This window comes from Manis pentadactyla, chromosome X, assembly GCF_030020395.1.
Source record: "Manis pentadactyla isolate mManPen7 chromosome X, mManPen7.hap1, whole genome shotgun sequence".
NCBI classification, from domain to species: Eukaryota; Metazoa; Chordata; class Mammalia; order Pholidota; family Manidae; genus Manis; species Manis pentadactyla.
In genome coordinates this window covers 144,495,254-144,507,257 of record NC_080038.1, presented here as the reverse complement: position 1 = coordinate 144,507,257, position 12,004 = coordinate 144,495,254, and the positions used below count along the sequence as shown (strand labels likewise).

The 12,004-nt window shown below is 52.4% G+C and overlaps 1 protein-coding gene across 1 annotated transcript; it reads right to left on the bottom strand.

Annotated features, from left to right (window-relative positions):
* Positions 1–5,503: 5,503 nt before the first annotated feature.
* CNGA2 (cyclic nucleotide gated channel subunit alpha 2) lies at positions 5,504–11,338 on the bottom strand. The gene is made up of 6 exons (XM_036887272.2): positions 11,229–11,338; positions 10,940–11,032; positions 10,153–10,323; positions 9,001–9,108; positions 7,262–7,368; positions 5,504–6,909 (listed from the first exon to the last, which is right to left on the bottom strand). The coding sequence occupies exons 1-6, from the start codon at positions 11,336–11,338 to the stop codon at positions 5,504–5,506; spliced, it is 1,995 nt and encodes a 664-aa protein (XP_036743167.1).
* Positions 11,339–12,004: the final 666 nt, after the last annotated feature.

Below are 12,004 nucleotides of genomic sequence, written 5' to 3'. Positions count from 1 at the left end.
AGGCTGAGGATGCGTGCCGTGCTGTTAGAGAGATGGGAGGTCGTCCCGTCACTGGGTATTTAAAGAGCATTCTGATGTGCCAATGGCTGCTCTGGGTGCTGCCGATACCATGGGGCACCAGGAATAATGTCTGCCTCAGGATGTTGACAGTTAAATGGGGGAAACAGACAATAAACAAGGAAACAAGAAGATCACAGAGAGTCATAAATACTATAAAGAAAGTCAAATAGGGTGATGAGCCAGAGTGTGACAGAGGAGACGATGCGGCCTGTTTTCAGTGTGGACCCCTGTGAGGGCCTCTTCAGAGCCCTGAAGACAAGGAGTCATCCACGGCAACGTCAGAGGAAGAGGAATCAAGGCAGAGGGCTGGCAGGTGCAAGTCCACCGAGACAGGGAAAAGCTGGGTGGGCCTGTGTGAGGAATGTAAAGGAGACTGGGGGGCATGTGGGCCAGAAAGAAGTGGGGGGAGAAATAGCAGGTGAGGTCAGAGACACAGCAGGAGCCATAAAAGACAGGACCTGGAGAACAGGGTCATGAATTTGGATTGGATTGTAAAAATAATGAGAGGCTTGAAGCAGGGAAGTGATGGGGTAGGATATTCGTTGTTTAAAGCAATGGTGGCTGAGTGGAAAAGATTTCAGGGAGGCCAAGTAGAAGCAAGGACAGCAGTCTGGCGTGAACTGAAGCCATCAGCGGGAGAGCTGGTGGTGGCCTGAACCAGGGTGGCGCTGGGGTAGTTGGAAGAGATGTGTGGATTCTGACTTTCCTTGGAAAGTTAAGCAAAGAGTATTTCCTGGCTGATTAGATACGGCGGATGGCGGAGAGAGAGGAGTCCAAGATGTCTTCAAGGGCTTTGGCCTGAGCAACTGGAAGGGTAGACATGCCATTGCTGACAAGGGGCAGGTGGGAGGGAGCTGGTTTGGAGAAAAGCAATCAAGAGGTGAGCTGTGATGGTGTTGAGTTGGGATTCATTTGGGTACTCATCACTGCCTCACTCATGTGCCATGGGAACAGTTATTTATATCATCATTTTCTTTAAATCAACCTTAAATATGCTCACTGTTTTCTTTAGCTCCATGCTAAGCAATAATATCCATAACATCAAGGGTTTTGTGGACTACCCGTATTTTTTTTCCTGAGAATACATGGAAATAATGACACCCATATTCCCAGGTCCCCTTGCAGTTCAACCCTGACATTTCCTTCACACTCAACCTCCAGGAAAGTCTGGGTACCTAGCATGTGCAGACTTGAACTGGGCCATTGGCTTTGACACCCAGAAACCTCTGAGGCATTTGCAGGGATCCTGGTGGGGCATTGAGGGAGGGAGAAGAGAAAGACCTGGTCCTACAGCTCAGCGAGACCCTGAAGGCAGCCTCCTGACTGTGTCAGTGGGCCCTGCTCAGCCCTCTGCTTGGTGGGGGGGTTCACAGAGCAGAGCCCACCACCCTTTCCTCAGGTCCACATGTCCTCTGGTGGCTGGGTTCCCTGTCTCTGTGAGCTGGAGGCTTCTGAGCTCTGTTTGCAGGCTACACAGAAGAGAGGAGCCCTTTGCCCTGGGCTGCCCTCAAGGGTGGGAGCAAATGGTCGGCTTAGATTTAGGCTCCTGAATGAGGGCCAGATGGTTGCTACCAAGGCTGGGACTCAGGCTGGGCCGAGGTGGGGGTGGCAGGCTGCAACCCAGGCAGGGAGGGTCACCAGGGGTCCGACTGAAAGGGAAGGGAGGGTGGTTGCCAGGAGCACAGGCTGTTGTTTTCTATAGAAGGTCACCAATGCAGAGGAAAGCAGATTGATGTCCATATACGAATAGGACAATTTACCTTAGGTGGATATTTTCAGAGGAAAATAAAGAACATTCTTAAACATTTTTAAATTAAGGGCAAGGAACATCAGACTGTGCTGAATAAACACAACACATAATGGAAAATGTACTTCGGTTCTTATATTAAAGCCTGTTATGCGAGAGAAGTGGGGACAGTGGCCGGTGGCAGGCAGGAGAGAGTCATGCTTTTGCAGAGAAAGCAACCAAGGAGGGGGCTGGTGGGGATGGGGTGGTGGGGGGCCAGGCAGAGATAGGCACAGTCTGCCTCTGCTGACTGCCAGGGGCTTACACAGTCGTCCACAGCAGTTGGCACACATGCCAGCACACACGCGGCCCAAGCTGCATGGATATTCCTTCTATCACTCCTTCATCCTTTTCTCAATGAACAAAGTGTGTAGATGAAAGAGACCAGTTGTTCAACAGGCACTTGCAGTCCAGTGTGCGGCTCGGAGAAGGGGCCTATGAGCTGGTCTCAGAGGCAGCAAGGACAGAAAAGTCCTGGAGGACATAGACATTGAGGAACTGCAAAGTCCTGGGTGACCAGACCTGCAGATGTCTGGGGAAAGGATGGCCACTGAGCACTGAAGTCTGCATTTCAAACCAGTGGGCTCCCCTTGTGACCCAAATGAGTCGCCTGCTTTGCCAAGGGGGAAAGCGAGATGGCACACGCAGTGTCCACCCAACTGATGTGAGCTGGAAATAGAGCGCTCAGTGGGACTGGACTGAGGGCGAACCAGTCTCCAGGGAAAAACATTGCAGGTTTCCTCCAGGGCAACATTTTCAATGCCGTCACTCCCCTGCCTCTGGGCCGAGTGCCATTCTAGGCAGCAAGACTGACATGTCTAGGTTCCAGCACATGGTGACGCTGAGCTCCTTGGTGTGGCCTCAGCAATGAGCACCTGCGTCTCCAAGGGCTCCTCCCCCTGGTGGCTGAGCTTCTCCTGAAGTGAGGAGCCTTTCTTCCAGCCCAACACCGAAAGGAGGAGCATATGCAGAACTCTGTCCCTTTACAAATGTTGCCTCGCCATCTCTGCCACTTTCAAGGGCCAGGGCTCAGGCATGAGTCATCTCACACATCCCTCCAGGAGAGTGTAACCTCCTGGTTAAGATTTGTTGCTATAATCTAGAGAAGAGGCAAAGAAATTACATTTAATTTAAAAGAGGTCTCACTAGACAAATGAATTCCAACAAAAATTAATGGTGATGCTAAAACCCAGGCAACAAAAGTAAAAACAGATAAGTTGGACTACATCAAAATTAAAAGTTACTGTGCGCCAAAGTACCCAGTCAACAGAGTGAAAATGCAACCTGTGGAATGAGGGAAAACTGAAAATCATGTATCTGGTATGGGTTAATATCCAGAATATATAAAGAACCCCTATAACTCAACAACAAAAAACAAACTGCCCAATAAAAAAAAATAGTAAAGGGCTAAATAGGCATTTCTCCAAAGAAGATATACAAATGGCCAACAAGCATTTGAAGAGATGCTCAACATCACTACTCATCAGGGAAGTGAATATCAAAATTACAATGAGATATCACCTCACATCCATTAGGATGGCTACTGTCAAAAAAAACAACAACAGAAAATGACAAGTATTGGTGAGGATGGGGAGAAATCGGAATCATTGTGTGCAGTCAGTAGGAATGTAAAACGGTGCGGTCACTATGGGAAGCAGTATGGCATCTCGTCCGAAAACTACAGTGCAGAAATTCCACTGCTGGGTATATACTCAATAGGAGTGAAAGTAGAAGCATTGTTCACGGTAGCCAAAAGATGGAAACAACCCACGGGTACCTTGATGGATGAATGGCTGAACAAAATGTGGTCTATCCACACGATGGAATGTTACCCACCCTTAAAAATGAAGGCAATTCTGACACATGTATAACATGAATGGACTCTGAGGACATGTGCTCAGTGAAATAAGCTAGGCATAAGATGGTAAATAGTACGAGATCCCACTGTTGTGAGGTATCTGGAGTGGTCAAAATCATAGGGACAGAAAGTAGAGTGGTGGGTAGCAGGAGCCGGGGGTGGGGAGAATGGGGAGTTTTTGATTAATGGGGACAGTCTCAGTTTGGGAAGATGAAAAGTTCTGGAGATTTGTTTCACAACGATATGACTGTACTTCATGCTATCAAACAGTACATACAAATGTTATGTGTATTATACCACAATTCATAGATTACAGACATAGCAACATGAGGGACAGAGACAGACTCAGATGCCTTTGTACCACTGCACCTCTCTCTCCCCAACTCCCCAGACACAGCCAGTGTTTCTATCAAGATGTGGCTGCTGGCAAATGGAAGCATAGGAGCTTTGGGGTGTTCACTTACTGCCCCAGTAAATAGACACTTGCCAATCACCTCCTCTGTGCCAGGCATGTCGCCGAGACTGCACACAGAGCAATGAGGGGAACTGCCCTGGCCCAGCCCTCAAAAGCCCACAGTCTGGAGGGGAAACTAGATCCATCGGACCTATCTCAGAGTGCAACAAAAACCAGGCCAGAGAGACCCAAGAGCACTGTGGGAGCCCAGAGACGGGGTGATTGGCTGCCTCGTGTGGGAGCAGGTGCAGTCCCAGGAGCCTTCTCTGAGAAGGTGATGCCCAAGTTGAGTCCTGAAGGACTAGTAGGGCTTAGGCAAGAAAAGGAAGACAGCAGGGGTGTTTCAGGCAGACTGAGTCCTGGAGAAGGAGAAAGAGAAATACAGGGGAAAGAGAGGGGATGAGGGAGGAAGGGGAGAATGCAAATAAGCAGCATTGAGCAGTAAGCACAAATGGTTCAAAGGAACATATTAACTTGTGTCTCTACTGCAGATATTAGCTTGAGGAGTCTCCCACCTACCACCTGCCCCAGGGCTTCTTCGGAAGTGCTCTGCATAGAGAGTGATGGCCAGAGCCCTCCCACCTCCTTCTCCAGGTGGCACTGCCTGCTGGTAAACTGCCAGTGACCTTGCACTCTACTCCCTGCCCTCGAATGGACCAGAAGCCAGGACCATCATCATCTCCCTGGGCCCGAGAAGACTGCAGACATCCCACTCCTGGCCAGCAGACAGACAGATCAACAGAGCAAGACTTGGAGTGCCTGGCAGCGAGAAGCCCTCAGTGAGCCCCACCTCCACGCCCCCTCCACGCCCTTGGCCTGCCTTGGGAGACAGGTACTGAGTACCTATGCTAAATGTCTGCAGCCATTGCTTCAACTAGATACATGTGCAGGGAAATGGGGACGTTCAGAACGCATATTAGAAACCCAAGGACCAAGTGGGCAGGGGCTAGATGCGAAGGAGCCCAGAGAGAGAGTGGGGAATACTACAGTAGGGTGCACACCACCCTGCAGATGGCCTTCCTCAGGGCAGATCATTGTCCAGGCTCCCAGTCCCAGGAAAGAGCCCTTGAATATAGTTCAGCTGCCTCCTCTTCCTTCCTCAGACTTGGACAGGCTGAAGCTCCTGGAATCCAAGCCAACACAGTCTGTGCTGCGCGCAAGCTTGGCTGTTAGCTGGACTTGGAGGAGGGCTCCTGGTTGATTAAGCCAAAAGCCTGGGGACAGAGAAGCTTCAGGGAGAATTCAGAAGAACATGAGGGTAATGCATACCCATGTGGAGACTTAGAGAGCTCTGCTAGCTCCAGGGCTCAAGGCCAAGGCTGGAGAGACAGTCAGATCCGAGCCTTCACGGCTTCTCAGCAGTAGCTGGCTCTGGGCTGTTCATCCCATCTGACAGATAATCATCTTCACTGTTCTGCTTCATCTTGGTTTCCAGAACCGTGATGCGCTGCTTGAGCTTCTGTTGGGCCCCCGTGTACTCAGCCAGCAGGCGGCCAAAGCGAGTGTACAAAGTCTCCATGTTGGTCTCCAGCTGCTCTAGCTTCTCCTGCACATCCACCTCCATGCTGGCTGCCACTTCATTCTCATCCAGCAGCCCCTCCTTCATCAGGATCTCCCGGCCTCTCTCCTCCAAAACCTTCTTGGCATCAGGGTACTCAGTCACAGCTTCCATAAGATCATCCTTGGACAAGCAGAAGAGATCTGAGTAACCAAGGCTGCGGATATTGGCTGTGCGTCGATTGCCCATTTTGCTGCCTTTGATGTTAAGGATACTGATTTCTCCAAAGCAACTTCCGGCTGAGAGCAGTGCATACTGAGTGACACCATCATCAGCCACCACTGCCAACTTGCCCTCCTTGATTATGTACATCTCCTTGCCAATATCCCCCTTGCGGCAAATGTAATCCCCAGGGCTGAAGACCTGAGGACGGAGCTTCAACACCAGCTCCACCAGCAGGCCAGCCTCGCAATCCTGGAAGATACGCACTTTCTTGAGTGTGGACAGGTGGACGTTGATGGCTATCTCAGCCCTCAGCTTGGCTGGCAGGTTCTTGAGAACTTCCCGCTCATCTACAGTTTTCTTATTGGTCCACAGGTAGTCAAACCACTTAATGACCTTGGCTTCCATCTCCTTGCTGACCTTGCGGAACTGCATGTAATGTTTGACAGCATCGATCTTGGCCTGGAATTCGGCTCGGGTGGCATTCATGTTGGAGATCATGGAGCCTACATTTCCCACAATGGTGGCAAAGATGAGGACACCAATTAGGAAGTCAAAGATGACAAATAAATACTCCTCATCCTTTACGGGGGGTGGTGTCTCCCCAATGGTGGTGAGGGTCAGTGTAGACCAGTAAAGGCAGTAGACATATTCCCTAGCCAAATAGCCATACTCGGGGTCAGTGATGTTGGGATAAACCCAGGTGTCAACCCCAAAGCCAATGGACTTGGAGATGGCATAGTAGATGCAGGCATTCCAGTGGATGATGACCAAGATGTAGAGGACCAGGTTGCTGATGCGAAAGATGTTGGGGTAGCTGGTGCGTGTCTCAGTGCGGTCAAAGAATTCAAACATGCGGGCAAAGTGCAGCAGGCGGTTAAAGCGCACTTCAGGGCTATGGATGCCCACTGCAAAATAGATCAGGTCCGTTGGGATGATAGAAGCCACATCAAGCTTGAACTGCAGGGTGTGGATGTAGTTGTCCCGTAACTTCTTGGGATCTTTGACCAGCAACCCCTGCTCCAGGAAACCTAACAGAGAGGCAAGCCAGCATATCACCTCTGCCCTCCCCATTGCCTATCCATCCCAATGGGCTAACGTTCAGCAAGGGACAAGCTGCTTACTAAACCATCCTTCCCAAGGAGGGGTATAGGAAACTCACATAACAGAGCTGGCCAACACGACCCTAATAGATCACTCGCAGATCTGAACCTCAGTAAACATGTGGGGACCATGAGGTTTAAAGAGGGGCAGGCACCAAGTCAAGTCCCACCCAGGCAGTTGAATCTAACACTGTGTTGAGAGGGCTTCCTGAAAATTTGGACCCAGGCCTTAGAATATGTGGACAATATTCCCACCCGTGCATCCCAGTTGCCTGCTTACCTGTGCGCAATCGGAGGAAGATGTCTGTGATGTAGACCACATCTGAGAAGTAGTCCAGCGCCAGCCACACTATGTAGTAGCCTTTCTGTAGGTCACTGAAGCAGGCTCTGCAGGAAGACAGGGCTGGATTTACCCTCAAAGCCAGCCAAGGCCCCCTGGAGGCCTCAGACTGAGGGCCCATTGTGTGCAGAGCTTGGGATGGCAACCAAGGGCACTGAGGAGCCACAGCCTGGTGTCAGGGAGACACTTATTGACAAGCCACTTCTACTGTACCACTTATTATTATATAGACACCACCACAGACCATTACTTATCTGCCTCATCCACTGGACTGTGTGCTCCAAGAAGACAGAGACGGCCTCTTAGACATCACTGCCTGCTCCATGGCCCACTGCAGAGCACCAGGATTGGAGAGCTCAACTGGTGTGAGTCGAATGAGAAATGAGCCATTGGAAGAATAGGCTACAATGCAGAGCTGAAGAGCCTCCATGCTCATCTCTTCGACACACATGCATTGAGAGCCCAACACAGAGCACTAGCCAATCCAGGCGGGAGAAGAGAGGGCAGTGGCCAAGCTTAGGTGCAAGGCAGTGGGAACGGAGAGAGGTTGGAGGTGCAGGAGAGTTTTAGGAAGAATTGACAAGGCTTGGTGACTGAATGGGGAGAGCCTGGGGATAGAACCAGGAATGATGACCCAGTGATTGTACTAGTCACAAGGAGGAGTGGTTCTTTCTGACCACTTGATAATATGCAGAATAAAACCCTAGCCCCTTCCGCTGGTGCACAAAGCCCACAGAACAGGCCTGTGCCTGCCTCTTGGCCCTCCAGCCACACTGGGCTCTCCTGAGAGAGGCTCTTTGCACTTGTTCCGTCTTCCCAGAATGTCCCCTCCACCAATCCCAAGCATCTAAACAGCTGACTCTCTCAGCTAAGGTATCAGCTCTGCAGAGAGGCCTCCCCTAACTGCCCTTTCTCTAGTAGCTCCCTGCCACCAGTCCCTGGAATCATCTTGGCCATTCGTTTGGTTAGTGTTTATTGTCGGCATCCCCCTCTGGCCTGAGAGCTCCACATTATCACCAGCACTGAGCACAGAACCTAGCATGCAATAGACACTCAGTGAAACCCTTGCTCATTGAATGACTGAGGTGGGGGATAGGTGGGGTGGGAAATGGTGACAGAGAAAGCTACATGGAGAGAGGGGCTTCAGAAGTGAGACTGCAAGGAGAATCTCCATAGGTCGAAAATGAGGAAAGGGAATTTTATCTTGAGGAAACAGCATGTTATGATCCAAGAATAGTGAGTTATGAGTCAAGGGTGTATCCTGAACTTGGAGCTGAAGAACAGACCAGGTCCAGAGGGCCTTGAAGGCCATGAGCTTGAACTTCATCCTGTGGGCGGGGATGCCCACAAAGAGCAGGTGCCTGGCTGCTGTAGTTGTCCCACAGGGGAGGAGGCTGGCCTCACCTAGGAAAGTATTGGTGGTGGTGGGGAAGTAGGAACGATTACAGACACCAGGACAAGAATAGACATGGAGCTTTGGTAGATATTAAGTCTGGTGGCAGGTAGGGAGTTGGTGGTTAACAGGGCAGAGGGAAGGGTCTTTGGCAAGCATGGAGTCCAGAAAGAGGGCTGGGTTGGGGTGAGCTCTGTGTCCTCAGCTAATACTGGCATGCTATCAACCCCAGGACTTTTGCACTGGGCTGCTTTGGCCGCCCGCTCCCAGCCCCCTTCCTGCTCACCTGGCCACCAGCAGGCACCAGTTGTAGAGGACAGGCATGGCAATGACAAATAGCCAGCGGTAGTACCAGTCCCCAGCCGGGTCCAAGACAAGTAGTTCAAATTTCTTCCTGGGAAGACAGACAGAGGCCAGGCTTGGGGACCAGGTCCCCAGTGTGGCAGCACCCCGGCTCCCAGAGGCCTAGATCCCTGTAAAAGCAATGCCTAAAGGGATGTGTGCGGTAAGGGGTGAGTTGGCTCAGGGCCCCATTTTTCAAGGAGCCACAAGCTGGGACTAGGCATCTGAGTAGAGCTCAGCTGGGTAAGGGATCTTCCTCTGTAGACCCCACATGGGCCCATGGGTTCCCATGCCCTCTGCAGGCCCCCTACCAGAAGGTGTGGAGAAGGGCAGGCTTTCACTGGGGCGGGACCCCCACCGCACAGGAATGAGGGCTCAGGGCCTGTTCCCACATCCCCCCAGGAAGAGAGAGGAAATCCAAGCAAATGAGTTCCCGGTGCTTCCTGCTCACCCCGCCCTCCCTGTTTGGCCACTGGCCTCCAGTGTCCAAATCACTTTCCCACGTGCTGCATCCTCCATGGGCCAGAGTGGGGAATGTCAGCTTGGCCAGACATCCGCCTCCACCAACTCATTCCTCAAAGGACAGACTCCCCAGCTGCGCCTTCTCTGCCCTCCCCAGACCCTCCTGCTCAGCTTCTCCAAGGTCGCCCCCTGCCAGCCAGCTCCCAGCATGGCCTCTCCAAAGACCCATTTCTGTGCCCACGCTGGTGCTGATAGGGGCATGCCCTCAGCAGTGCCCCCATCCATGCCCTCATCTGCCCTTACTGACTGCTAGAACGGGCCCACATTCAGGCGCCCTTGCTGCTTGCTCCGTGAGCAGCAAGAGGACCAACGGCAAGGGGTACCTAAGGGTAGAAAGGCCACCAGGGGCTCCCGCAGCAAGTACGCCATTAGCTGTCAGAAAGTCTGTGGGCAGGGGCGATGGGAAAGTTCTAGAGTTAAAAACCATAGCAGGCTTCCCTGCCCAGCCTTTCCCTGCTGTGGCAAGGCTTGGTATAGGCCCTGATCTGCCCTGGTGGTGGCACGTGAAACCCCAGTGAGCCCTCCAGTTGCATCGTTGACAGCCCCTCCAGTCCCACAGGCTGGGCAGCCATACTTGGTGCCCTTGCCCTCGCCGTCCTTGCTGCTTTTGCTGTCCCCTTGCTGCGTCGTCACAGTCTGGAGCTCAGGCCCACGGAAACGCTCGAGGAATGAGTCCGGCCTAGGTTCCTCTTCACGGAAGTTCTTGTTGGCCCACTCTCTGATGACGCCCACCAGGCGGACAATCCTACAGTGGAGAGAGACAGCTTGAGCCAGAGAGCAGGACTATGCACCGAAGCCCCCTGTCCAGCAAGGGAGCTGGGAGGCAGTCAGGGAGTCCTGGAAATGGCCCAGCCACAATTCCCCAGGGCTAATAGCTGCATGGGAGCCAGGACTGAGGGCAGGGGGCTGGGGATCAGGCATGACTCCTAGGGGGAAGGGGTTGTTCTGGGAAGACTTCCTGTAGGAGGTGTCATCTTGGTTGACTATAAAGGGCAAACAGGAGGTCTCCAGGGCAAGATGCAGGTTGTGCTAAGGGAGGACAGGCCAGGAAGAAGGTTGACCCAGGCTTCCTGATTTCTCTTTGGAGCCTGTGACTCTAGGCTGGGGACTCAGAGCCCTACCTATATCTAGGCCCCTCTGCTGAGAAGCATCTCTACCCCTCGTGCTGAGCTAGGCAGATCTGAAAGGAAGCCTCCACTGGCAACTCTGAGCTTGATCACAGGAGCCTCCTCAAAGGGACAGTGCTCCCCTGGGTGTTGGCAGAAAGACCCAATGGCACAGAGAGGAGAAGAGCCATCATAGCCACTCTAACAGGCCCCAGGGGCAGGAGAGGATAGCAGCAGGGCGGTGGCGGAACCCACCTGCGGAAGCCACCCCTTCTCTGCTGGGGGGCATCCATCTCTGCCAGCCTCTGCAGTTCTGAAGAGGTGTCATCATCGGCTGCAGATTGTGGCCTGCGGAGGGAGGAGCAGAGTTGACCTTGTCTCCTATCAGCACTCTCCCCTCCTGGGAGATACCTAGAAATCCCATGATCCCAGTGCAGAGAATCCATGAGCCAAAGATTGTTTGCTCTGGGAGAAGGAGGCAGAGCTAGAAGGAAGTAACCGCCTCCAGGCCATCTCTGAAATGGCCCAGCCTCAGCCGACTCACCTGCTGCTGGTCCTGCAGTCACCTTTGCCATTGGCCTTGATGGCAGGGGGTGCATGATGGTTGTGGTTATTGGCTGGGGAGCTCTTCACACCGTTGGATTTTTCTGTCATCCTCCATGTACGTCCAGGACCCTCACCCTGGCACCCACATAAGGCAGGAGAGCTGCAGGTGAGCAGTGACAATAGAGTGAGAGCCCACCTGGCAAACCCCAGCACCCTGGGTGCTGCCTAAGTTCCAGGCTCCAAGCACCAGGAAGACGATGGGGCTTGCCTCACTCTGACAAGTCATCTGAAAGGCAAACAGTCATAAATTGAAAAATACTCTTTTTCTTTTATCCCAGCAAATTTTTTTGACATATGAACTATCAAAGCGAAAATAACAAACAAAAAATGTTTTAAGCCATCTTCCGGTGCCTCTTCTGCAGATGTCTGGCACATGCTTAGGCTGCTGACCACTTCCAAACCAGCCGCTGCCCCCAGACTCCCACCCCAGAGGGAGAGGTATACCTCCTTGGCCCAAAGCAGCTGCCAACCAACCCTCTTCAGCTCTCTGGCTCTTCTCACTGGAGACAGGGCGCATGCTCCTCACAGGGGAGTGCCACTTCTTATTGACTTACTCTACCAGGGGCACTGCCTCTGGGGCTACTTCCTTCATTCTTTCCAGCACCCCATAAATAAGGTCATTCAAGCTGAGAAGCAAAGAGGAGCCCTGTAGATTGGGCAGGGAGTGGGGAGGATAAAAAGGAAGGCTGCCATGGGCTCCATAGGCAGTGGTCC

Excerpts from the sequence above, each read along its gene's own strand:
- CNGA2 (XM_036887272.2), bottom strand. The coding sequence starts at position 11,338 with ATGACAGAAAAATCCAACGGTGTGAAGAGCTCCCCAGCCAATAACCAC. Across the intron at positions 7,369-9,000 it reads TGGTGCCTGCTGGTGGCCAG|AGCCTGCTTCAGTGACCTAC; the intron begins GTGAGCAGGAAG and ends GTCTTCCTGCAG. Across the intron at positions 6,910-7,261 it reads CTTCCTCCGATTGCGCACAG|GTTTCCTGGAGCAGGGGTTG; the intron begins GTAAGCAGGCAA and ends CCTCTCTGTTAG.